This window comes from Sabethes cyaneus, chromosome 1 (genome assembly GCF_943734655.1).
Source record: "Sabethes cyaneus chromosome 1, idSabCyanKW18_F2, whole genome shotgun sequence".
NCBI classification, from domain to species: Eukaryota; Metazoa; Arthropoda; class Insecta; order Diptera; family Culicidae; genus Sabethes; species Sabethes cyaneus.
This window is the reverse complement of record NC_071353.1, coordinates 112,995,376-113,023,374: the sequence shown is the minus strand read 5'-3', so window position 1 is coordinate 113,023,374 and position 27,999 is coordinate 112,995,376. Positions and strand designations below refer to the sequence as shown.

Genomic DNA, 27,999 nt, shown 5'->3' with positions numbered 1-27,999 from the left:
AACAAAAAACAACCCCCCAAATCCTATCGGAGACGGTCTCGAAACGCACAACGCATCGTGCTGGATATTCCAACGGCGGAACCGGCCAGCGACTTTTTTGATTTCACATCCGACGAGGAGTCGCCTCTCGGCCATCATCGTTTTGCAGCGTCCGACACAGAGAATAGGGTAAAGAAAAACTTTCGACGTAGATACAAACGACACTCGGACCGTATTAAGAAACTAACGGCGCTGGGTTGCGAGACACAATTTCTGATGCCACCGGAGCTGATCGTTCGCTCGGCTACCAGCCGGTACATGTCCGAAGACGAGGACGACAAGAATAAAATGGTGATTAGTATAATCAAGGAATTTCCCCCCGTGATTGGAAAGGAACGATTATGGCAGGGCTTTAACCGTGCCAATGCCGAGAGGTCACTCTTTCTAGTATATGTTTTGCGTTTCATAAATTTAGATTTTCTTTTAACAGAACTCGAGAGCTTACGAAACCGATTACTCCGGACAACTTCTATCCACAGATATCTTTCCGGCGTTCGATTTGGACTGGTACACATTCCGATGGTTATGTTAATGAAATTACTTTAAGCCCGAAGCCTTTGTCCTGGGGTGTGCCGCCAGTGTTGGTTAAATCCGCACAATTCGATAATGAAGCTCTGCTTACGTAACAAACATACTTGGCTAATGAACTTTAAAACATTTTATTAATTCGTTTTCCGTTTGTAGAGCCTGTTCTCAAAAGCTAGCAGCCTGGAAAGACGAAAAGCGCCATTTAAAAGAACGACATCACAGAAACATATCTCGGCTGACCGCAGCAACCGGATCTCGCGGAGACAAAGAGAACCGTTCAATTATAAGCAGTGCCGTTCCGAGAACAAAATTAACATCAAATGAACAGCATGGCAAGCCAAAATTAACTATGGACAAAAAGTTAGGCGATAGTTTTGAAGGAACCGGAATGGTTAAAGTTCGCAAAAAAACAAGGTTACTATAAAATATGAACTTCAGTAAATCAGTAAATCTTCATGGTTTTTCTTTTTCAGAAACACACTCAACAAAATTTCCGAAAAAGCAGAAATGTTTTCGAATCTTTCACGAAGTGCCCGCTCTAGCCAATCGCGCCGCATAGTGGCCGCCGCATTTCTCTCAAGTGGTTCGCCCCGAAAAGCGACCAGTAGCAATAACTTGTTGACAACTACTAGCTCTATGGTACAAACCGTACCGACTGGGGCAAGTGCCCTGATAGTTTCTAGTCAATCATTGAAAACTCCAAACCACCAGGCAGGTGGAAGCTCCAAATTTAAAACCGGAGGAATAGTTGTAACAGCTGCCCAGCCATTTCCGAAACAACGCAAGGGAACCCTTCGGGCGGTACGAACTCCCATCACAGTCCTGCCATCAGCCGGAAATGGAAATCCATCGCCTACGAAGCTGCCTCCGGCGCCAACAACGCACACAATCGATCTACAACTGACTACACTTTGTTCCGAAACGGAATCGGAAAAGAACCTTCGGGTTCAGATTGGTTCGAAGAAGCATAAAAAGAAACGGATGGGAAATAAGGATAAATCGGTCCGAATTGTGACACTGAACTGAACTAAGCCTGCAAATTCCCTTTGAACGTTCAACCCACTAGAATAGAAATCAAAATGTTTGTCAGTGTGAAGAAAAAAATATTCCAAACATACCTAATCGATGCGACACAAAACAAATAAAAATTGCAATTTTTGAATGGAGTTTTGATTACGATTGATGACACTAACCTGATGAATGAAAAGGCAGGCAAAAGCTGTAATCAAATCGCCGACACTCGAAACGTAATGTTAACAAATTGCACACCCGAAGTAACTATACGAGAAACACAAGTATAATTGATTTTCTTTTCGGTTTTAAAACGAACGATAGCACTATGAATTAACTAAACGTTGATTCCACTGTATACCTACTAATAATTTTTGATATGGATTTTGACACTTGCACTGCACTGCATTATGCCAAAGTCGCCAAAATCACCGGAGATGCAAAAACCGTAAAGCAAAAACAAACAGGTGTATTGATGAGCAAAACGAGCAAAAGCAAAGCATAAACAGAGAGGTGATAGAGGTGAAACCGAAAATTAAAGCAGAATGAGAACAAAAACAAGCTGTCTTTCTGTGGCAAAGACACCTTCACATCTTTATTCACACCGAAGTACAGTGGGATAAAGGATATTCGTTTAGTGGTAATAATTACAGAGACCAGATATTGTCAAGTGCAAGGAAAATTGTACCATCCAAAGTGCGATATCGCTCATAAAAGTGTTATTTTGCATTTAATCGTTTCGGTATCTTCGCCGCACTTTTTCGTTATCTTCTAAGCAATAAGTGCGCCGAAGGTACCGAAACAATTAAATGCAAAATAGCACTTTTATGAGCGATATCGCACTTTGGATGGTACAATTTTCCTAGCAATTGACAATATTTTCGAGCCATAATGGCGGACGGCGTAATCTTGAAATACTCAGAGTATAGAGATACGTGGAAACAGCCATCTTGGGAGCCAATCGAGCAGCGAGAATTGTCAAAAGGGAGCCAATCGAACACGCGTACTGTTTGATTAAATAAACATTTACTTTTAACAAGAACAGTGGCCCAATTAACGAATTCAGGCTGTATATGGTAGCTGGTAGAGAGTGTGATAGCCCTTCGGTTGTTGGAACTGCGGTGATGATGGAGACACTTTTGAAGTGGTCGATGAATTTGTTTACCTTTTGGTACGTTAGTGACATGTGACAACGATGTGAGCCGTGAAGTAAAAAGGTGGAAAACGGCTGCCAACAGGGCCTTCAACCAATTACGCTTATAACACTGAAAAATAAAACAAACCAAACTTGAGTTCGTTTTACTCAATTCGGACTAACACTGAAACACGTCGAAATTAGGTAAAGTGCATCGTACCCAAAAATAGGTAATCGAACCTGAACAATAAATTGCGTAAAAAGCAACCAAAAGTAAGTTATCGAACCTGAACCATAAATTGCGTAAAAAGCACCCAAAAGTAAGTAATCGAACCTGAACCATAAATTGCGTAAAAAGGACCCAAAAGTAAGTAATCGAACCTGAACAATAAATTGCGTAAAAAGGACCCAAAAATAAGTAATAGCACCTGAACAATAAACTGCGCCAAAAGTACCCAAAACTAGATAATCGCGCGTCAGCAATAAAATGCATCAAAAGTACCCAAAGGTAAGTTGTCGGTTTGTAGTAAAATATACCCAAAAACTCAATTCAGAATACCCAAAATAAAGTTCAACTTACCCAAACCAAATTTTGATTATTTTTACAAAAAGAAGGCAAAAATACGGGATTTATCTAAAAACGTTGTTTATTTAAATTGGGATTTATTAGGGACAGACTGTCCGGTGGATAATACACGGTCTAAGTGGCATTTCCCGTAACTTCCTCCTGATTCGTACGGGCTGAGTAACTATACACACTCGTCTACAGTTCGTTTGCCAATCCATTCCAGCTGTGTCTTGAGAGATGCCAAACACGCGACACCTTGGTGACCTTGTACTGACCGGTGCTAAATTCCTTTCAAAGTGTCTCAGTAATTTACAACCCAAGTTCAGATGAAATTCTTGTAAACGCAGTCCAGCGAGTTGGTAGTATTCTTGCAGTGTAAAATGTCGCAACATAGTCAGGATATGGATGGGATGGGACTTCATGGGTATCCTCATCTGTATCGTTCTAACACTTGGACGTGTCATATAACGAGGCTTCTCCACAATGCGATTACAACTGTAAAAGAAACTGCTAGTGTAAAACTGAATTTAATAATAAAACAATTTAACCTACCTGCAAACTCCATTTCTCCATTGAACCCATCACTTGTCATGTTTCGAGAGTCAGTATTTCCACCGCAGCCATATGTCTGAACGATATATTTTGATCGTCTAAATTTTGTTTAAATTATTTTTCGAGTAAACTTTGCCAAACAATCCTCGGCAATGAAATCCAGTCGAACGATAATAGGGACTTTATATAATAGCTGCGCATCATCTCAAAGTCTCCAATAGAGTATGTTTCGTTGATTAAATTAATATCATGCAATCATTATCAGATTTTCGAAAAATCGTCTGACTGATTACACAGCTATTGCACCAAATCTTCCACCAAGGAGCGAAATCGGTGTGGATGTCTTCCCTGTTATGAACTTTATTTTGCCGTCCACTTTTGACAAGCTGGATTTGTTTTGTAATCTCTAACTGAAACAAACCAAATTATTTAGAACGTACCAAAATTTGCCAGATATTGTTTCGAACACTTACCTTCATCGAGCTTTGTTATAGTTTCCAGATTATCCCAATTCTCGTCGCTTCTGTTGCGATTCAGATTTGCGTCCTACCAGTCGTAAACATAGCTTTCCGGTTGGACTAAAGCATGACGCTAATCCAACAAATCAGTCGTCGCATATTCGAATCTCGACTGGAAGAATTTAGGACTAGCTCCGCAATTTTCCTGTGTTTTGACGATTGGCTGCGATGTCCGTTGGGCGTTTTAACGCAGCTTTAGCTAGGTATTGAATTCTCTCCAGAGAAATTAGTGCTGGTCGTTTTTAGGAAGCATGTTCTAAAACAATCACAGCTAGTATTAACGGGTAAAATTATCACTCAAATATTATCTTGAATATATCTGAAACAAAAAAGTCAACAAAAAGTAAACTTTATAGAACTTAATGTGGCGCTGTTCCAAACAGCCTTAGTCACTATTCAAAAATTTCATAACGCAAATGTAGGTCGCCGATTTGTAACAAACCGATGCATACCCTCCCTCTCTTCCACCAAAGTTCCTTACGTAAAATGGTTCGTCATAGTGCTATACCAAACCAGTGAGTATGTTTATAGAGTAGCCGATTTTATGTGCTGAATGATACTGGTAGAGTAAAAATGAATATCGAATGTCATTAAGAAATTCAAAATGACAAACCGAATTGCTTTATAATATGAAGTATGACAATGAGGCATGGGTGTAGAGCCAATTCTTGAAGGCATCCTGGAAAATGACGATTACTTGAATCAATCATTTTTCTTGTCAACGGCCAGGCCAACTGCGCAGCATGTACCGCAGGGAGAATTCCAAGGAATCAAGTGGAACCAGAAAAAATACCTAATTCCATTAAACTCCTTGAAATCAAGGGGAAGGAAGAAAGCGTGGACCTCCCGTACCAAACGTTTCCCATATACATAGATAATGATTTATTTACAGTCGTTGGGAGTATCTTTGCTAATAAAGGTTAAGTAATACTCCGGACCCTCAGGGATGAACTAATGGCATTTAGACCAGAAGCCAGGCTGCAATTGGCCAAGGATATAGCGCCTTATTTCGCTCTCCAGAAGAAAATTTGTTCTACACTTTCATGCTTAAAATTTCAAAGCCAGCTGTTTAGAGTGCAGGAAAATGTATGTGTCTAGTTGTACGATCCTCTCGGCGTCGTCAGCAGCTTAGAGCCGGGGTGGCTCGTGCTGTTCTAAGCTCCATTCAACTCGCTCTTCGGTTACTCGACGCCCATTTCCCAAGTCGCAGTTTTTTACTAAAGAAATAAAACTGCAAGATATACAGCCCTAGGGGTTGCACGAATGGGTGACGTAGGACTATATCAGATCGTTAAATCAAAGACTATTGTAAACTGCGTTTCTGGCATATGTATGTTTATAAGATTCTGTGAGTGCCATTGTTTAAGTGAATGTTTTAAAGAGAAGAGCGAAATATTCAGATTCAATTCTTCATTAGCGGGAAACCAGCAGTCATTAACTTTTCGTCGGAAAGCCCAATTTCGTAAGCAGTTTTTCGGCCCAAAAACGGGATTCTGTTTATAAAAATGTAAATACTGCATTCTTCTTGCCAATCTGAATACAGCGAATATATTTTCATAAACAGAATTTTTGTTTCAAACAAAACAACTGCTTTTGAAATTGGCAGAATCAATGACGACTAATTTCACCTTAAATGCAATGGTGGCTTTGAAAATACATAGACGGGGGTTCAAAGGTACAACGCTTGCAACCATTGAGACATAAAAAATTTCTTTTAAGAATCACTTGTGTGCACCATAAAGGTTGAAATCGTAATATATGACCTCCAGATTATTATATTAAATATGAATATGCGTAGCCTGACATGTTTCAATAATCTTACTTTTACTCGCTTGTGACCTTTAAATGGGTCATTGGTTTCAAATAACATTAAAGCCAATGCACGTTCATCGCAATTATGACGTGCCATTCCTTCTCTTTTGACATGAATGGCAAGGGCAACAGGCACGTAAGTTAACGGCGTTGATTGATTGTCTTTTGCTCCGAGAAGGTTTAACTAGTTTACTTTCACAGCTTACCGCTTGTTACATAGCAGAAAATACGGCACATACGCAAAAATTTCTGTTTTATTTGTATGAGAGTTCTTATCCCCCTACCACAGGGGTGAGGGGTTTCAAACCATCATAAAATAAATTCATACCTGTCGTGTCTCTCCTTTTAATGACTGGGATTTTCACGATTAGGAGCATAATTCAGCTCAAAATCTACCATCGACACAACATGATAAACATGATATTTTCAAAGCAAGTCTTAGAAGAGGTACGTCGCGTCTTTCATCCATTTCCATTCATCCAGAATCTCCTTCCAAGGGCTAAGTCACCTGATTCAATCGTTGAATAAACCGTCTTAATGCAGAATGACTCCAGCAGGTGGGGAGAAGAGCCCGCTCATTATCCACGACGTGTTGTTAATCGGGCCAAGATTAACCCTAGAAAGTTGACTGTTTTACTCTCCCTAGGCCCACCGCTTCAAACAAGTGCTCTGATGGTCCCTCCCTCTTCCCGATTCTAGTTTATTTATGAAATGTGGTATATATGGGTAAAAATAGAACAATCTCACCAGCAGTCCTTCGAATGGAATAGAGTTGTGTCCTTTTAGTTTCCATAAGTGCTTCTAATAATTAATTTAATTTTTCTTCTGGGATCCAATATCCATGTACAGTATTAACACTCGTATTCGCCAAAGATTTCACTATAAAGCAGTAAATGCTTCATACGCTAAAACGAAAAAAATAATTAAAATAACTTATATTATGCTTACCAGATCGTGTGGCTCCACCGTCTGCCCAAAACCTCGATTACGAGATCAGGCAGCCGGGAACCACACAGTATCGCATCTCCTAGCTTGGCTACTCAATAGAGCATTACCGGGTATGGCCACGTGGAGGCGCTAGGTAGGGGCTTGGAATAGAGTAGGTAGGAGGTAGGAGGTAGGTAGGAGGTATATTGGGCGCTCCTCATTTGCCTTCCCCATTTCGTACCCCGGCTTGTTTTCCTTTCCAAAACACAGAAACAAAGCTCGCTCAAGTTGTCTTCCGAAAATACCAGCATAATGAAATTTCTAGACTACTATCGAGGTCCCCTATCGAAGTCCGCATACCAGCGTATTTTACAAAGCATTCATGGCCCTCCCAGAGACGCTAGAATCACGCACACAAGCGTTTTTTAAGGTCTTCGCAGTGGCACTTAAACCTAGCATACAAGCAATTTTCATGAGCTTTCCAGAGGCACTCCAATGACGCACGCAGCAATTTTTCGTGGCTTTCCCAGAGGCGTACAAACCACGCAGCACGCACACCAGCGAATTTCAAAAAGTATTCTGCCTTTCCAGAACGCACGAATCAATTAGACGCGCGCAAGCGTACTTCTTTTTCTTATCAAATGCACTCTTACATTCGGTTCCGGCCGCAAAATTAGGCACTGTCTTCGCCTGCGCACTACATGAAAAAGAACCACATTATCACGCAATTGAGAAAACATATCACAATAATTTTCTTAAATTAATGAGGCGCCAGCTTCATTTTTCAAAACACCTTCGGCAGCACTTTTTTCAGAAAGCCGTGCTCATCCTTTGGGAGCAATATTTGCGCCATTGTCGTGTCTCTCCTTTTAATGACTGGAATTTTCACGATTTGGAGCATAATTCAGCTCCAAATCTACCATCGACACAACTTTCTAACTCCGATGAAACACGTCCGTCCAAGCTTACATCTTCCAAAAAACTGCCTCTCTTGTTTCTCGCAACGCCTTTAATAAACTCGCAACCGCAATTCGAAACGAACGATTCGCTCTCCTTCCCTCGGTTCTGCTCAGACAAGAGAGTATTGAGCCACACATTTTGTGCGCACGATGCATGATCTCGTTCACACATGCAGAGGAATTCTTACACTCATACCAGTAAACAAGATCTATATGCCAACACCATTTTGTAACACGGAAAGGAATACAAACATTTATAACCTAACTGGATTAATTATCCAACCAATATATTTTGCAAGACGCATTCCCTACAATGCCTACATAAACCCCCACATGACGAATTTGGATCCATTTGCTTGATTAGTTCTCGATTTATGAAGAAATTTGTATTTCATTTATATGGGAGCCCCCCCTTTTAGAAGGGGAAGGGGTCTAAGTACGCCATCGAAAACAATCCAAACTTCTAAAACTCCCACTTGCCAAATTTGGTTCCATTTGCTTGATTAGTTCTCGAGTTTTGAGGAAATTTGTCCATAAAATTGCTCTTTCGCCCGTTTAAAATTGCTGGTCATTTTATCTTTCCAACGACACATAAATTATTCAGTTTCGTTTAGTAGTTTAGTAGTTATTAGCATTTGAAATCTTTCATTCCAACGTTACACTTCTATTTTCGTTTTTACAAAGTGCTACCCAGTCCCAGATAGTAAACAAAGACTTAGTCCTACGTCAAAAAATGTTGCATTGAACCTGGACGAGTCATCTCGCACGTTGAGGCCATCTGTGCCGATGCCGGTGGGGCTGTACAGAACCGTTTTCCTTACGACGTGTCCGGTTCACTGATCAAGTCTTCCACATGATTGTGAGGCACTTCCAGCTCGAGCCAAAGATACTGATACCGGTTCACTGATAGTTTACCGACTTTCGTCAAATGTACGTTGGTAATCTACCCCTTTGTTGGTTGCACTTGATTCATCCACTCTCGCCACTCTTCGCTTTCATCTTTTACTTTGCCAAATGTCGTCAGCAAAGACGCGTAAGTCCTCCGTGAGCATGGTGATCTTATAGGGGGTTTGTACATTGTCAGGTTCGTACGGTGGCCTATGCCTCTTAATCGCAGCGTTTTGCAAAGAGTCAAGTAGGCTCGATGTCTTGCTTAAATATCTGTAATTAAATAAAAAGAAAACTTATCCAATTTAATTCTACTGTGTATATTTATTCTGGACAGATACGTATTTCGCCTACGACTTGCAGGCTTCCTCAGTGTCTGTTTTCGGAATTTTTTTTCTGAGAAAGCCTGCAAGTCGTAGCTGAAATACGTATCTGTCAAGAATAAATATACATAGTAGATTTAAATAGAATAAGTTATCTTTTTATTTAATTCCAGGCTTCGTATTCTACTAAAACGGTCCAAAACTTTCACTGCTTGAATATGCCGCTGGATCTACTTATTTGTGTCGTTGTCCGCGGCTACCAGCGATCCCACATAAACGAACTCATCTACCACTTCTGGTTGTGGTCCCGATCTTCGCCAAGGCTCGACGGTTTTTTACACAGATGGTTCAAAACTGGACAACCAAGTGGGAGCAGGAGTAACTGGCCCAGGAATAGACATGTCAATTTCTATGGGTAGATGGCCAACTGTGTTCCAAGCTGAAATTCAAGCAATTCTAAAGTGTTCTACTGTGTGCTTGCGCAGAAACTATAGACATTCAAATATATGCATCATGTCCGATAGTCAAGCAGCTCTAAATGCTTTAAAGTCGGCGACATGCACATCAAACACGTCTGGGAATGTATTCAATCACTCCAAAAATTATCTTGCCTTAACCAAGTCAACTTATATTGGGTCCCAGGTCACTGTGGAATTGATGGAAATGAAAGGGCTGATGCGCTTGCAAGACTCGGATCTTCTCATCAATTTATAGGACCTGAGCCCTTTTGCGGCCTATCTGCTTCTGCTTTAAAAATGGAGCTGAAGGCATGGGAATGTAGGAAAGTGGAATCAAATTGGAATAACACTTTCAATGCTAGGCAGTCGAAACGGTTTATCTCTCCAAACATTTCTATGACTCGCAAAATACTGGAGCTTTCAAAGAAAGATCTAAGCAACTATACTGGTCTAATAACAGGACATTGTCCGAGCCGCTATCATCTGAAGCTTATGGGAAAACTTCAAGATGATATATGTCGCTTATGTGGCATACAAAAAGAAGACTCGGAACACCTGTTATGCCGATGTCCGGCAATTTTTAATAAAAGATTAAGGTTCTTCGACAGAGGGCAGTTAGAACCTTTGATATTTGGAGAACAATTCCCAGTACGGACAAATGCTATTAGTCAAACAATGACGGTCGCTTCTAATAGTGGTGCGTCATCTTGACAACATAGCTATAGTAAAATGGGGGATATATCACAATAGATCAAACAAATGGTCGCAGTGATAAAAATCCAACATGGAAAAAAAACCTCTTCTGGTTCGTCGCCGTCAACGATTACCGTCCGTGAAAAACGCATTTGGTCTTCGTTTATTTTAAGCTCAATCGTCCTAACCTCTGCTTTCAGTTTAGCGCAGATGGCCTTCGCCGTGACAAATTTTCTGGCATTACTATCCTAGTCACCTGCGTAACCAAGAAGTTTGCTACCTTTACTGAAAATAAAACCTCTTGTTACGATATTTATTCGTCGGATCACCTTAAGAGCGATGTTGAAAATCATGCAGGATAAGTTGTCAGCAGCCCGCACGCCGCGTCTCGACGAGACTCGATTCTATGAGCTCTAACAGCCTCTCCCAGCTGAGATTCGAACATACAACGTACATTTGTCTTCTATTATTTCTATTTGATTTTTTTTCTGATGAACCCTCAATTTCAACCAAAATAGCTTTTAACTAAAGACAATTCTCCATTTCCTGGATAAACTCCTTACGGTTAGGCTATGTGAGGTTTTTCTTGTAAATCCTCTCCAAGGAAAATTGTACCCACCAGCCGCCATTATAGGCATGCGATAAGCTGAATAGCTCGCTAAGAGAAAAGATAAGGTTCCGATATTTAGCAAAATTACTTTTTTGGAGTCCAGCGCCTCTGTGGTTTATAGGTACACGGGTACCAGTGAGCCACATTGTGGCGGGTTCGAATCTGGTTATATCAGATTATAGCTTGGTTCGAGCCATGCACCTTCCAGCCACAAAAAATAGGAGTCACAACAACTGGTCGTAATGCTTCCAATTGGGTATTTTAGCGGTATTTAAATTCTCGCATATTATGATAAGATATGATGTCACTGTAAAGTCACATGAAGACTTTTTCAAATTTGACGAATGAAAGCAATAAAAAAAAAGCATTTTTTCATTAAAAAAAAATTTTTGGGGTTAGACGATAGCTTATAAGTAACCCATTTTTCTTCTCAGCTCGCCTTAGACAACACAGTGGATAGATAAACTATGGTCATCAGACGATACAAGTTTCATATGGGAGCTGTCAAAAGCTCGGTCAAAATGAAAAGCTCTATCAGAAATATAGAAGAGAGGAAGAGAACTTCTGACATCATTTCAATCAATCGGCTTGGTTGATATCTGTCAAACAGCAAATCATTCTATTTTTGATTTTTATTAATTTTTTCATCAAATAGTGACTTAATTGAAATAAAAAAAGAACTGTTAGATTCAGAAAACGACGGGCTATCAAATGAGGTAAAAAAAGCAACTTTTTTGGGAAAATTAAAATACCCAATTGCTGTCAATTATTGTATATACCAGGAGCTATGCATACTAGATTAGAAGACTATGAATCTTTAATATATTACGATACTATATCTACTTTTCCCTTTTTTTATTTAATTGTATGCAAGTCAATAAAGGCTGTGCTTCCACGTTTGGATTACGTTTTAATGTTTCAAGTATCAAGGCTTTATTGTGTTTGTTCGTAAACATATATATATATATATATATATATATATATATATATATATATATATATATATATATATATATATATATACTAGCTGACCCGACAAACTTCGTATTGCCACAAATTAACCTGTGTTGTACATAAATAATGAATCTCGGATGATCTTTGTCACAATCTCGAGTTTTGCAAGCCCCCCAGTGGGCGGCGCTTCCGACGGCGGGTCACCGGCCATTTCCTGGATAAACTCCTTACGGTTAGGCTATGTGAGGTTTTTCTTGTAAATCCTCTCCAAGGAAAATTGTACCCACCAGCCGCCATTATAGGCATGCGATAAGCTGAATAGCTCGCTAAGAGAAAAGATAAGGTTCCGATCTTAGCAAAATTACTTTTTTGGAGTCCAGCGCCTCTGTGGTTTATAGGTACACGGGTACCAGTGAGCCACATTGTGGCGGGTTCGAATCTGGTTATAATATCAGATTATAGCTTGGTTCGAGCCATGCACCTTCCAGCCACAAAAAATAGGAGTCACAACAACTGGTCGTAATGCTTCCAATTGGGTATTTTAGCGGTATTTAAATTCTCGCATATTATGATAAGATATGATGTCACTGTAAAGTCACATGAAGACTTTTTCAAATTTGACGAATGAAAGCAATAAAAAAAAGCATTTTTTCATTAAAAAAAATTTTTTGGGGTTAGACGATAGCTTATAAGTAACCCATTTTTCTTCTCAGCTCGCCTTAGACAACACAGTGGATAGATAAACTATGGTCATCAGACGATACAAGTTTCATATGGGAGCTGTCAAAAGCACGGTCAAAATGAAAAGCTCTATCAGAAATATAGAAGAGAGGAAGAGAACTTCTGACATCATTTCAATCAATCGGCTTGGTTGATATCTGTCAAACAGCAAATCATTCTATTTTTGATTTTTATTAATTTTTTCATCAAATAGTGACTTAATTGAAATAAAAAAAGAACTGTTAGATTCAGAAAACGACGGGCTATCAAATGAGGTAAAAAAAGCAACTTTTTTGGGAAAATTAAAATACCCAATTGCTGTCAATTATTGTATATACCAGGAGCTATGCATACTAGATTAGAAGACTATGAATCTTTAATATATTACGATACTATATCTACTTTTCCCTTTTTTTATTTAATTGTATGCAAGTCAATAAAGGCTGTGCTTCCACGTTTGGATTACGTTTTAATGTTTCAAGTATCAAGGCTTTATTGTGTTTGTTCGTAAACATATATATATATATATATATATATATATATATATATATATATATATATATATATATATATATATATATATATATATATATATATATATATATATATATATATATATATATATATATATATATATATATACTAGCTGACCCGACAAACTTCGTATTGTCACAAATTAACCTGTGTTGTACATAAATAATGAATCTCGGATGATCTTTGTAACAATCTCGAGTTTTGCAAGCCCCCCAGTGGGCGGCGCTTCCGACGGCGGGTCACCGGCAACACTCGCGACCGTCTCGTCCTGAATGATCTAGTGTTACTATAGATAGTTTTTGTGGTCTTGTATTGACTAATGTTTAATGGAAGAGTCTCGAATTTCTCGAGTTCGATTAGTTTTTGAGTTTCGCAAAAATTTCTGTTTTATTTGTATGAGAGTCCATATCCCCCTACCACAGAGGTGAGCGGTCTCTAACTATCGTAAAATAAATTCAAGACTCTAAAATCTCCCACATGCCAAATTTGGTTCCATTTGCTTGATTAGTTCTCAAGTTATAAGGAAATTTGAATTTCATTTGTATGGGAGCTCCCCTCTTAAAAGGGGAAGAGGTCGTAATTCGCCATAGAAAAAATTTCTGCCATCTACAACTCCCACATGATAAATTTGGTTCCATTTGCTTGATTAGTTCTAGAGATGAGGAAATTTGTATTTCGTTTGTATGAGAGCCCTCCCTCTTAAAGTTGGGAGGGGTCCTAATTCACCATAGAAAATATTCTTGCCCTCGAAAACTTTCACATGCCAAATTTGGTTTCATTTGCTTGATTAGCTCTCGAGTTATGAGGAAATTTGTATTTCATTTTTATAGGAGCCCCCCTTCCTAAAGTGAGGAGGGGTCCCAGTTCATCATAGAAAAAAAATTTGTCTCCAAAAACACCCACGTGTCAAATTTGGTTCCATTTGCTTGATTAGCTCTCGAGTTATGAGGAAATTTGTATTTCGTTTGTATAGGAGCCCCCCTCTTAAAGTGGGGAGGGGTTCTAATTCACCATAGAAAATATTCATGCCCTAGAAAACTTTCACATGCCAAATTTGGTTCCATTTGATTGATTAATTCTCGAGTTATGAGGAAATTTGTATTTCATTTGTATAGGAGCCCCCCTTCCTAAAGTGAGGAGGGGTCCCAGTTCATCATAGAAAAAATTTTTGTCTCCAAAAACACCCACGTGTCAAATTTGGTTCCATTTGCTTGATTAATTCTCGAGTTATGAGGAAATTTGTATTTCATTTGTATAGGAGCCCCCCTTCCTAAAGTGAGGAGGGATCCCAGTTCATCATAGAAAAAATTTTTGTCTCCAAAAACACCCACGTGTCAAATTTGGTTCCATTTGCTTGATTATTCTCGAGTTATGAGGAAATTTGTATTTCGTTTGTATAGGAGCCCCCCTCTTAAAGTGGGGAGGGGTCCTAATTCATCATAGAAAATATTCTTGCCCTCGAAAACTTTCACATGCCAAATTTGGTTTCATTTGCTTGATTAGCTCTCGAGTTATGAGGAAATTTGTATTTCATTTGTATAGGAGCCCCCCTCTTAAAGTGGGGAGGGGTTCTAATTCACCATAGAAAATATTCATGCCCTAGAAAACTTTCACATGCCAAATTAGGTTCCATTTGCTTGATTAGTTCTCGAGTAATGAGGAAATTTGTATTTCATTTGTACAGGAGCTCCCCCTCTTAAAGTGGGGAGGGGTCCTAATTCATCATAGAAAATATTCTTGCCTACGAAAACCTTCACATGCCAAATTTGGTTCCATTTGCTTGATTAGTTCTCGAGTTATGAGGAAAATTGTATTTCGCTTGTATAGGAGCCCCCCCTCCTAAAGTGGAGAGGGGTCCCAATTTGTCATAAAAAAAAATGTTGGTCTCCAAAAACACACACATGCCAAATTTGGTTCCATTTGCTTGATTAGTTCTCGAGTTATGAGGAAATTTGTATTTCATATGTATGGAAGCCCCCCCCCCCCCTCTTAAAGGGGAGAGGAGTCATTCTAAAAGTCCCTTTCTAAATAGGGGAGGGGTCCCAATTTACCATAGAATAATTTCTTGTCACCAAAAACACCCGCATGCCAAATTTTGTTCAATTGGCTTGATTAGTTCTCGAGTTATGCAGAAATTTTGGTTTTATTTGCATGGGAGGCCCCCCTTTTAGTGGGGGGAGGGGTCTCTAACCATCACTAAAATCTTTCCTGGCCCCAAAAACCTCTACATGCAAATTTTCACGCCGATTGGTTTAGTAGTTTTTGATTCTATAAGGAACATCCCGACAGACAGACAGACAGAAATCCATTTTTATATAGAAGATTTAGTTAGTAATCGATACATTTTTGCCGTTCTCTCCGAAAACATAGTTGAACTACTGTTGGAATACCAGACCGTTTGTTTCCTTCAACCTCCTTTTTTAGAAATACATATAAAACCATATACAGTGGACCCCCGTTCGTTTGAACGATTCCTCATGCAAACTAACGGGGTTACTTTTTAATTTGAACAACTGGTAACCCGAAATATGCTGAAACCTGTGTGAACTGGCCGCCCTGCTCTTTGTTATTGTTTTGGTGGTTTGTTTTAGTTGGCAGTTGCAAGTGCGAATATTGCATTTTCCAATCGGATTTCTCTCTTAATCGTTAGGAAAACGAAATGTGAAACCGATGAAACACGCTAGGTCAGTACAAACGAATCGTGTTTATGTGCATTGTCTGCATAAACAAATGATGTCATGTTGAGAATGACATTTGAACCATTTTTAATTTCCACGTCGTGCAAACCAACGGGGTTCAAATTAAAAAGTGTTCAGATTAAAAATGGTCAAACGAACGGGGGTCCACGGTAACGGGTCTCATATCTAATTTTCTACGTTAAATGTTGACGAAAAATCCAAGAGACAACTTTTTACGCGTAGCTAGCAATAACCCCCCTGATGTAATATAATCAATAATGTTGTGGTCAGAGTGACAAGCCCATACAAAAAAAACCCTCCTCTCACCTTTATACTCTTTCCCCTCCATTCAAAAAAATCCTTCTTCATCAATTGTGGAACCATCGTTTCAAAAAATATTAACCGGTTTTACTCAATAAACTTCAGTCTTATAACTGCATTGATTAGAGAGCGTACTAACCGGATATATCCGGAAGGTTAGCGCTTACTCTAACTAATACCAATCAATTCGTCTTTGAGGTGATAAATGAAGACCCTTCTCCTGACCTAAGTATAGTTCCGCCGAAGTATTATATATTCCGTATAAGTATCGTATAGTGAACCGCCGCCTTAAGAATTGCATAGGGGGTCTCAATTCACCAAAAAAAATCCTGCCTCGTAAAACCATCACATGCCAAATCTGGTTCCATTTGCTTAATTAGTTCACGAGTTATACAGAAATTTATGATTCATCTGTATAGGAGCCCCCCTCCTAAATGAGGGGACCTAATTTACCATAGAAAAAATCCTGCCTCGTAAAACCCTCACATGCCAAATTTGGTTTCATTTGCTTGATTAGTTCTCGAGTCATGAGGTAATTTGTATTTCTTTTGTATGGGAGCCTTCTCTCTTAGAATGGGGAGAGGTCCTAATTCGCCATAGAAAAAATTCTGCCTCCAAAAACCCTCACATGATGATTTTTGTTCAATTTGCTTGATTAGATCTCTGCCGGTGGAAGCATAACTGTCCCATGTTACATTTTGTCATTTTCGACATTTTGTTGTCTAACGTTATAATTATATATTTTTATAATATGAATCGAAAACATGGTGTTTATACTAGAAAAACTCGAAAAAATTTGAAGCCAATTTGTCCCATTGGAAAAATGGACGCATATTTGTCTCGCTGCATATACCTTTTTATATAAAATGGTTTCAAGTTGTATACAAAATTTAGTGAAGTTTTTCAACATTATCTCAAAGAGGGATGAATAACAACATGGAAACTAAGTAATTTTATAAAAATCAGTTTTTCAACTTTGAGTGCGATTTTCTCATTTTCGTGTTTTGTAACATGGCACAGATATGCTTCCGGCGGCAGTTCTCGAGTCATGAAAAAATTTGTAGTTCATTTGCATAGGAGCCACCCTCTCAATTACTCCTTCTAGATATATACAAAATAAGAAAATGCGGCTTCGTAATATTTGCTACAATTGAGTCTGAAAATATAGATATCTTAATAAACAAAAATCTACCTATTTGGCACCGAGCAGCAACCAGTTCCGTGTCCGTCAAGCCATGTTGTATATTCCGAACAATAAGGAATTCCGTTAGCAACTGTTGAAACGATTAAGGATTTTTTTTACTCTTCACTTTCCTGCAAAGTAAATATGTACATATAAGTTTTTGCCTCGGTTTTTGCTTTAAAGAATAATGTGGTAGATCAATGAGTTCCTATATTTACATGATGCAAAGCAGCAGCAAGCTCATCCGTACCCATTGTTTTTGTTATTTCGAAAGTGCGATCAGTTACGTGATGCTGGAATACTGACTCCTCTAGCAGGAAACAGACGATAGCCGGTAACAAACTTCCGAATGTTGTATGCTTTGCCGGATCTTCTCAACGTTCCGTTCTGACTAGTTGGTTACGGGCAGACAGGCTCAGGAAAAGCGGTGCAGCGGACGGCACCAATAGCAACTGTAACAGAAATGGGACGTGAAAGATCGTAAAAATAAAATCCAAAGGAAGGAAACAACTTACCAGCAGCAGCGGTACATCAAACATTATGAACTCTTCCTCAATATTTTGCGTTCAACACTGTGACCGCAAACACAATTCAAAACCTCCGAAAATCACTGCGTAATATTAAAAACACAGAGAACAGATTAACAGGCTCGAAGGAAGTAATCGATTTTTTGTGTGTAAAATCTGTCGGTAGCGCCCTCCAGAAATAGTTTGCCAAACGCATCAAAAAATATCCATGTACCTTTATCAATATTTCTTTGTGCTGGAGTTACATAGCAGCGATGGCAGCGACATCAAGATTTAGTTTGCCACTTACTGCTCGAGGGGTGCTCTATTGAAGGATTACTCGTAGATTACATAAAAACCTTTTACACACTTTTTGTCAATTACCTGGTAGTCTGTTCTCTGTGTTAAAAATTCGAACAATTAAAACAACCCGTAGTCACGGTAGCTAGCCGCACATTTGGAAATAAACAAATCGCGAAAACGTTTGACAGCCGGCCGACGATCGAACAAGCTACACGACAAAACAAGACAAAACAAAGACTTACTCAAATTTTGCGTTGAAATTACCTAGGTTCTAGTTCGCCATTTACCCAAACGTCAAGTTCGCTGAAGGTACACAAGAGTTGAGTATTTTCAAACTGCAGGTTGGGTAATTTCAGTTTTCAGTGAAGACTGTTTACGACGACAGTTTATGGTTTATATTCGAGCAGTGCAGTTTGTTGTTGTTTACATTGTTATGAAGAAGAAGAAGAAGGAAACACTTCTGGTATCCGCTCACACTTACACGGAATCGCGTAAGCAATTTTCAGAGAATTTGTGACATCAAAACCAAATATATTTCTGTCTCTCTTTTACTAGTACATGTTGTCGTTACCAGTAAGTGTCAAGATCATAAACAAACAAAAAACATACATGGTATTAAACGTCACGTAAAATACTCTATTCTCCCGGTGGTACTCTAATACGAAAGAACAAGAACGACCGACGAGCTCTCGTCGTTTGTGAGCGTAAGATCCTGCGATCAATTCTTGGCGGCATATTAGATGAAGAAGTGTGGCGCAGGCGTATGAATCATGAAATATATCAAGTATGCAAAATGTGGATATTGTGAAGCGACTAAAATACGGCACGCTACAATAGGCCGGCCACGTAGCAAGGATGCCGGAAGAGAGATAAGCGAAAACAATATTTAGCAGAGAATCCGAGAGAAGCCGACGACTTCGACGCAGACCCCGTACCCGTTGGAAAAGCGCTGTTGACGAGGATGCTAGAGCAGCGCGAGTAGCGGGTGTTAGGGGTGGCTGGAGAGCGGTAGCGCAAGTCCGAGAAATGTGGAGACGGCTCCTGAATTCGATATGCGGATTGCCGCCGAAAAAGTACAGTAAGTAAGCGCGCCTAATTTTGCGGTTGGTTCTGCGCACCGCATATTTGCATTATTATAAATTGACATATGCAGTCTCAAACTAACAACTAAATGTACACACATTTAACTAGATGCGTTAACAAAGATAAAAATTTACAGGAATTTACCAGTTTTGGCTAGAAGATGCACAGAATTAGGCGCGCTTACGGTAAGACTAATTTCAATCCAGTCACTTGTATCGGCTGTGGTTGAGATAGCAGTGGCGTAAGGATATGAATGAGGACGCAGGATGATTAACTCTTCCGGTTCGAGCCTCATCATAGGGAGAGAGATGACCATTATTCAGCATTTCGAAAAATGTGTCGCTTAATTAAATTGCTAATAAAATGAATAACAATTGTTCCCGTTGAGGAAGCTCACCTAGCCTCGCGGTTACGACCGAGCGTATCCTACTCCACCCGTCTTCGAGGGTCGAACCACCTAAATTCACAGAAAAAAGTAGTGATTCATGCAGTAGCGTAGTGCTCGGCAGCTCGCGAATTGTCTAATTGCCGATTGTATAACCGAAGAGGGTGGTTTTAAGTGCACATGTGCGCGTTTCGATCCGAAACGATATCCGCACCCTGTAGGGTATGGAGCGTACTTTAATGATGTTCGAGAAAAAGCGGCAATCGATGAGAATACGGTCGATTTGGTTCAAGGTGCGTTGGGCAGGTGATCTCCAGAGGTGGCTTTGTGGATATCTTTGCGGGGAAAAAAGGCCTTGGGAAGCTGAAAAGTTGATGCATCGCTGGCCGTTATCGTTCGCGTCGGTTTGCTGGCTATGGGGCCTAATCTCCGGTCTATACATTGCTTCCATGCCGACCTGGGCGTTCATATTCCCAATGAGGATCTTGATGTCCCGTGGTGAGCAGCTGTCGCATAGAACGCTTCCTTCTCGTCGTCGGGTCTACCCTCGTGTGGACAATGCACATTTATGATAGAGTAGTTAAAGACACGTCCTTTTATCCTCAACATGCATACCTTCCATACTACCCAATTAGCTTCGAGGTGCGATGCTGGTCTAACAAGCCAGTCATCGTAGGTCGAATCTCAGCAGAGCGGTACTGCTAGATAGAGTCAGAAGGATCGTTGCACTAGCCCCGTAATTGTCCTGTATTTTAACTGCAAGCTGCGAAGTCAGTTGATAACGAAGGGTCAAGTCTTAGAAAGACGGTTAAGCCCAAGACTTTGCAATTTTGCACTTCTTTTCACTGATCGCTTTCCAGCGTATTACGCGATCCTGTATTCTGCCCATCACTACGAAACCCGTTATTAGCTCCACCATTGGTCGCTCCACCGCTCTGACAAAACTGGACTTTTCCGCCACGGATCTTTCACACGTTTTCGTCTTTCGACAGATCTCCTGCGGTGCCACGATGCCGAACTTTCGGGGTTCTAACTAATCGAGCAGTACCCTGTCGCCACCCACGAAATTTAGCGATCTGCAGTTCCAGGTAACAAGCATCCATTCCATGTCCTTATTTCATCGCCTTTGTCCAGCCGAATGTTCCGAATCGAATCTCCTTGATTGTTCGTAGTGTGTAAGAAGTAGGCAATCCATGGAATCCTCCAGGTTGGATAAAAGATTGCGATACACAACTTCTTAAGCGTTGCTTCATATGACCCTCCTTTACTCCCTCATCTACCGTTCTTTCCCCTTCACGCCTGATCTTAATCTGTTAGACCCTATCAACTCTGTCTCATTACTTTCTTCTACCGTTCCGACCGTAAATTGTAAAAATTACCGTTATAAAAACTTAATTGTATGCCTGACCTCATTCAAGGTCAAAACAAAAATCACGAGGTTAGTCTATTAGGAAGGATGCCTGAAGTAGGGCCATGGTTTCGAGTTTCGTGATGGACTTGCCATCTTATAGTGCCGAGGCGACACAGTGCCCCCTTTCCTGTCAGTACGTGACCTTCCACCGGGATAGGCTACCCGACTTACTCTAAGGATGCTCGTATTCCGACTGGTACCACGAGGAGGTAAAGATAGGAGTTACTGGATAAGAGGCTAAGGACCACTAAGGTCTGTATTACGCAATATGCAGCCGTTCACCAAGCCGGCTGCAACCGTGCTAGGTGACCTTAGGCGCCTTCGGAATTATTGGTTTGACGGAGAATGCCAACAAGCGAAAATGAAGAAAAAAGCTGGAAAAAACTACATAAACATTGAAACAAGGAAGAATTTGGCCAACTATTGACGAAGCCGAATGAGTTGACCACAATCCTGAGGAAGAAAATGCACCAGAAGGAAGACAGAGATCACTAGAGCTAACTGTTCCGGGGTAATGAGACGCGAAAGTTCAATGAAAAGGTGAACCAATATCGTAAAGGAAACATATTGAAGCCTCCCAACAAATATTTCTGTTTAAAAATAGCTTATTCAACTACATGTTCAGACAATTCCCGTGGAACAAGTGCTTGATTATGAAACCGAAACATAATGGAGCCGCCGGAAAGGACAGACTTTCGACACAACTTTATAAAAATGACCAAGGACCGCTAGGCAATGGTACTTCACTGGATAATTTTAAAGATTTGGGAGGAGAAACTACCGGAGGAGTGGATGGAAGGTGTGGTTTGTCGTTTGTCCCATCTACAAAAAGTGCGATTGGCTAAATTGCTGTAATTGCCGCGGCATTACGCTGGTCAATGCCGCCTACAAGATGCTCTCCCAGATTTTGTTGCGTAGTCTATCTCCAATAGCAAAGGCCCCAGAAATGTCGGGAGTACAACGTCTCCACGTATCATATTTCCGTGGATTTTAGGGCAGCATATGATACAGTCGAACGCAAACAGCTATGGCAAATAATGCACGTGTACGGTATCCCGGACAAACTGTCGCGACTGATCGAAACGAGGCAGTCAGTTGCTTGTGCAACATGTCATTTCTTTAGAATTGTTAATTCTTGAAAATTGAGAAAAAAATTCGAGCATAAAAGAAGGCTGGTATTTGTTCGGCGAAATCCTATATGAATGACTAATATTTTTTCACTAGGTGTGTTATTTAGTAAAATTTGTCAATATATGAGACACATCGATATGAATGCTTACAAGTGGCTCAGAAAAATCGAACAGATTAGGTTTTTTAAACTATACCAGGATAAATATTGATTGGATTGCTTTTTTGAATTAATCATCAGAGTAAAATCCAACGGGCAATTAATGTTCATAATATATATTTATTTAAATTGGCGTGACATAATTATACATTTGAAATTTCAATAAGAAAAAGCCTTATCTCATAATTACAGCAATAATCAGGTGATTCCGCAAACCGAAATTGGTGCGCTGTATAAAATGACGTTCGAACATAACGAATAAATATGAAAATAATGATATATATAAATGTAGAACGAAAATAAATGTGCAATAAAATGTCGTTGGAAGATCGTTGCCGTAGTGTTGTACTTGAGGTCCATGGAATCATGTCTTCTCTTACTGTTTATGCCGTAAGGAACTTACGCAGTTCAGTAAATTGGCAATCTGGTTCAGTGTTTGCCGTTCCTGGTCCTGCAGCCGTTGGCGGGTCACCTGTTTCGAAACGTACAGTTCTTCCATGGTTTGCTTCTTCTGCTGGAGCTGTTCGTGGCGTGCCTTCTGCAGAGCATTGCGTCGTAATAGACGCTTGCGTAGTACTTGGTCTATGATGTGCAGGGGATTAAATGATGTAGGATGGGTTTATTTACAAGGAGGAGGAAATGGAAAACGAACGTAAGCAAAAAGAAAAATAACATTGGAACAAAATTGGAAATCATAACAACGTAATAGAGTAAAGCGGCGCGAGTCACCTGACTTTCGGTTACGCACAATGCAATTGTATCGAAATCAATGTGCCTTCAGAAAGCACTGTGAAACTATAAAGTATAAATAAGCTATTTGGAACGTATACTACTGTTATTTCACTACCACAATAACAACTACTACTGCGTTCCATGGAAAGAAAACTAATGATGCTGAAATTTACCCCGCTGCTGAGCCTGTAGGGCGACCGCCGCCTGTTGCTTCTTCTGTAGACATACCGGACAAATATTGTCCTTTTGACGTAGCAGTTGAGGATTAAAAATGCTGTTGCTGTGGCAGCACAGATGATAAATGTTACAGCAGTACACGCAAGCACTGAGTGTGTCCGAAGAACCTGAGAATAGTTGGATAAGATTGAGAAATTATGTTATTAGTGTTAATTTCCATAAACAAAATTCAATAACTAACCTGATTTGTTACAGACAATGCAGGTTTTATTTTCTAGTTCGCTCAACACGAGTTTAGAACCATCACCGGTTCGTGTCGTCGACGATGCTGCCGTTGTCGAGGAAGCCGACGATGAACCTGACGATCCAGAACCGGAACGAACAGTGCCCGCACCGGTGCTCGAGGCTAGCAGATCAAAATGCTTTCGTTTCTTAACATTACGGGTGGCCGGTGGTGAATACAGAATCGGACGTTTATTTCTCCGACGGGTAATGTGGTGCATGTGCTGCTCGTAATAGTCGATTTTTCCGTAGTGAAAATCCTTCCGCTCCGTACTATTACAGCTGCGACGTTTGCGTTCCGTCTTACGGGTGGCAAGTGCCTTACTTTCCTCCAGCGTTAGGAGGCCGAAAAATTTCAAAAATACACACTGTTCTAGCTCGAATATGTCGCCTGGTTGCGGTTCGATGTGCTCTTCGATTGGGTAAAGAGCACGATCGACGGAATCGTCGGAAGCCTTACCCGAAACTGGAGTGGAAGACCGCGAGTTTGGAGAAGAATCAGAAGATCCGCCGGTGGAAGGACGCTTGCTTGGCAGTGGATCACTCTTGGTCTTTGTGATGGCTTTATTCTGACGAGTAAAAACCATGGCAGTAGGTTTCGAAGTCTCAGCCGGCTGGTTCATAGTGAGGCTGCTGTTTTTGGCCTTGTTCAATGCTTGAAGCAAATTGAGTCGGCTCTTTTTGATAGCCACCGTAGCCGGCAATTCCTGAGGTTCGTAATCAGTTTCCTGGTTGATTTCCACTTCCTTGAGCGTCACTTTGGTTGCTATCGGACGCGGTAAGGGCTCCGAAAGAGGCGGTAGAGTCCGAATCAGTTTCTTCGGAACTACGATCGATTCCGGAGCTATCTGGCGCAAAGCTGCTTCGTTGACGAGACTTTTGGCATTGGAGAATGTAATATTGTTGAAGGGTGGAACTGCGTTGGAACCTTTCGGAGCGACACGTTCTTCTTTCGGCTTGAGCAACGAGATCTGCTTCTGGTTGCTCTGGTAGATTGAAGTTGGCGAAATCGAGCAGCTGGTGCTACTGCGAGACTCGTCCTTTTCCTTCTTGGGGCGCGGATCATCGAAGGAGGCGAGTCTTTAGAGATATGGATGGAAAGAGGTAAAAACAAATTTATGAAGATCTCATCAATGCAATGCTTATAGCGTCTTAAATGTTTTTGATTAAAAAAAGTAGATTTTGCCGGATCATTCGGAAATCTTTAAGATTTAAAACATATTGAGATTTTACAGGAAATTGAGGTATAGCATAATATTTCGTAAAAACTAGTTGATGAATTATTCAGAATCAAAAACAAAATCGTCGTTCACACAACTTTACATAAACGGGAGATCCGGAAGGATTTACAGAAGCTTTCATCTAAATATTATATTAGGATCGATAAGCAGCTACAAAACAGCCCAATTTCAATCTGATAGGTATGAATGTTGACTTTTGTATAGAGTAAAATGAGAAATAAAATTCGTGCTAACAAACAAAAAACGACAAGGGAACTTTACTCACTCGTACTTGTGCACCAGCTGTGCTTCGTTCAACCGTTCGGTCACATTTCTCGGCGTATACTTGGTGTTAAAGGACATCTCATAGTGAACGGACAGGGCCCGGGTCACGTACCCGTAGGCGATCTCCCGGTCGTCCTCTAGCAGTTCTGAGCTTGCCAGCTGCTTGAGATAGCATCCAATCAGTTTGTCCAGCTCTTGAACTAGCGGGCGCTGCTCGTTGCCGATTTCAACCATTTCTGCTTCCAGCTCGAGCAGGTAGCCTTTCAGTTTATTCATCTAAAACACGTAGAAGAAACATTGCCAGTTCAGTATAAAATAGACGAAATGCTTATTATTATGCGGTTTACAGAATCCATCGTCTCTAATGTGTGAGTGACGTTTCATAAATTACACTTTTATGAGTTGCAAACAATTAGCATGACGTATTCACAACACTTTTATTGTTTCATTATTGTAATGTTGCTCACGTTTTAACAATCTACTATAGTTAAAAGGGGCTAATGTGACTTGCAATTGCCTTTTATAGATGTTATTTTCCACAGAGATAGATTCTGCAAGCCCGTTGCTCGCTAATATTTCTGATCAATGAAATTTAACCAAAGCACGAAATAAACAAAAAAAAGCAACGAACATCTCACCTGACTCTGATTCAACCCATTGGATAGTTTTGCGGCCAACAGCTGAAAAAATAAGAATGTCAAACACGTACTACATCAGCAATAATTATTTACTTATAAGTAATACTATATACATTGAAAAACAAAACTTCTAGGTTTATCAGTACCAACTACTGTTACTTTTGATAGAAGTATGATAATCTAATCTCAGGAAGATCGACCTAATCAACATGGCAGTAAGGTTCGCATTCAGCGGACGACAAAGCAAGCGCCCGGAAATAGTTACTAATTAAATTTTCGGTCATGCTGGCGATGTGACCGTGAACTTGTGCTGTTCATCATAATAAAAATTGATCGCAATCACTTTTCTATTCAGACACTTTTTCACTTCGATTAGGAATTACCTGGTGTACTTTAACGAAATGACGTAGGGATCGCTGGCAGTACACGAGATCGTCCTTCAGTTCGTTCGGTATTTGAAACCGAAGCATTTTTTCCTTGAGACCTGCGACGTTAACCATTAGCATTGACTGTCGTGTAACTATACTCTAAATAATCAACACACTGCTTTTTGCTTATCACTTGAAACCAAAACTTTGCACTTTAAATAATTAACAGTTCGGTTGCGGTGCTGTCAGAGCTAGCAAATTGCAACAATTTCGTATCAAATTTTGCTGCCTCCTTCACACACTCACTGACTGTTTCTGACGACCCAAATGAGAATGCGTTTCATGAGGTTTTATGCTACGACCTACAACAACTAAACCAAACCAACTAAACCACCGATGAGCCAGGTTTGGGCAACTTCAACTTTGATCGGCTAATGGTCGAATAAGTGCAAGCGGCGAGAAGAGCCGCACACCGGGACGGGATATGGGACGAAATTCTCTCAAATTGTTCTCTGTATGCTCTCTCCGCTCAGTAGCACATGATTTTGACAAATGCGCGCGATGATTGTATAAAATTATACACCAAAAGAATTCGAAATTAGCACAAATTTCAACTCAAAATCCTCTATTTGTAACTCTATTGCTCTTCTGAAGTCAAATGAACTACTTTCATAAGTACCATGTCGTTTTTAAATACCCAAAAGGAAAGTCCGTGAATCACGGGTAAGCAAACGGAAAATGCATGTTCTCCTTGCGTATCTCCATTTTCCATTTTGACAGAGAGCCATATACCATGGTTGATGAATAAAGCGTTAGGTAGGCCGGTGAAGGGCGAGCTTCCGCGCGTGTAAAAAAAAACACTGAGTCAAATCAAAATCGCGTTTAAATTTATAGGTAAATGAAAGAAAAGTCGAAACTTTGTTCAAAATAAATTCTACTAGCTATTTATTAATTCCTGTCGCTAAAATCTAAGTTGACTTTAAAATTTTAGTGTAATATATTTTTTTGTAATATGTTATAATTAAAATTTTATAATGTTAATAGATACAATTGCAGACCAACAATCATACCAACTTCAAGTTTGTAAGATGTAAATTTAGGAAGTTGCAAAACGTTAGGTTCGGTGCTCATTTCGAATCCAACATGTCGTATACGTGCACGTTATCACTGTTTTCCATACTTGTGTTTCAAATATTTGAAAAAATAGCATTAAACCACAGAGAAATTAAACCGTGTTTCCCCGTTGATCCGATACTCGACAATCTGATGGCTCGTGAATCTGGATATTCAGACTAATTCAGAAAATTTCGGATTGAAAAACATTGCGCCCTCAAATCGGATAAATTTATCGATTCTTTCCCTCTGCCTAAAACCCTAAAACGATCGTAAACCAAGGGAATGCTCCATTAACGAGAGCAGCGAGTACAACATCAAACAATCAAACTCGATGTTTTGCTTTTTTCTTTTTTTTCTCGCTATGTTATTGGCATTGGAGTTTGACACTTTTGGAAGCGTTGATAGTTTTGGAAGCGCGATGGTATCCTCTGTCGAATACTTGGTCAAATACATAGCAAGGGATAGCACAGCGCATCCCCTCGTCGTAAACATGTGTGGTGACATCCTTCCAACTCTGTTTAATTTAACGAAGATCTCAACATACTTTTCCTTTTAAACATAATTAATTACATAAATAGGTATCATTTATACCCTATCCTCCTCTTTTCAAAGAGCCAAAGTGCAAAATGTAAAAAAATCGAGTGAAGGCTTCTTTCCCTTTATGCGACCGTTTGAAAACTAAAGCTAGAATTTTTCAATAAAAAACTGCGTACAAGGCCGGTAATGTTTTGAATACTAGTTTGTGTGCATTCATATTCTGTAATATAAATGGTAGCATAAATATGTTTAATTCA

General features: G+C 40.0%; 3 protein-coding genes across 4 annotated transcripts in view; 1 reads left to right on the top strand and 2 right to left on the bottom strand.

The window, feature by feature from the left end:
- Positions 1-1,593, top strand: part of LOC128746115 (uncharacterized) — a 48,043-nt gene extending 46,450 nt beyond the window's left edge. Inside the window, exons 14-17 of the mRNA XM_053843164.1 lie at positions 1-413; positions 470-661; positions 724-981; positions 1,041-1,593. Of these exons, the coding sequence (XP_053699139.1) occupies positions 1-413; positions 470-661; positions 724-981; positions 1,041-1,593 (1,416 nt within the window). The remainder of the gene's footprint in view (positions 414-469; positions 662-723; positions 982-1,040) is intronic.
- LOC128732920 (glutamine-dependent NAD(+) synthetase) overlaps positions 1-1,954 on the bottom strand; it is a 251,361-nt gene extending 249,407 nt beyond the window's left edge. For both annotated transcript variants that reach the window (XM_053826377.1, XM_053826378.1), the window contains exon 1: positions 1,761-1,954. The gene's annotated coding sequence lies outside the window, so the exon portion shown is untranslated. The remainder of the gene's footprint in view (positions 1-1,760) is intronic.
- Positions 1,955-22,521: 20,567 nt separating this feature from the next.
- LOC128741348 (uncharacterized) lies at positions 22,522-26,497 on the bottom strand. The gene is made up of 6 exons (XM_053837120.1): positions 26,105-26,497; positions 25,722-25,763; positions 25,085-25,359; positions 23,538-24,658; positions 23,293-23,463; positions 22,522-22,969 (listed from the first exon to the last, which is right to left on the bottom strand). The coding sequence occupies exons 1-6, from the start codon at positions 26,225-26,227 to the stop codon at positions 22,764-22,766; spliced, it is 1,938 nt and encodes a 645-aa protein (XP_053693095.1). The 5' UTR covers positions 26,228-26,497; the 3' UTR covers positions 22,522-22,763.
- Positions 26,498-27,999: the final 1,502 nt, after the last annotated feature.

What these genes read in the sequence shown, in the direction of transcription:
- LOC128741348 (XM_053837120.1), bottom strand. Translation starts at nt 26,227, where the DNA reads ATGCTAATGGTTAACGTCGCAGGTCTCAAGGAAAAAATGCTTCGGTTT. An exon ending in CAGCTGGTGCACAAGTACGA is followed by an intron (nt 24,659 to 25,084) that starts GTGAGTAAAGTT and finishes ATATCTCTAAAG; the next exon opens with ACTCGCCTCCTTCGATGATC. An exon ending in CCTACAGGCTCAGCAGCGGG is followed by an intron (nt 22,970 to 23,292) that starts GTAAATTTCAGC and finishes TGCACATCATAG; the next exon opens with ACCAAGTACTACGCAAGCGT.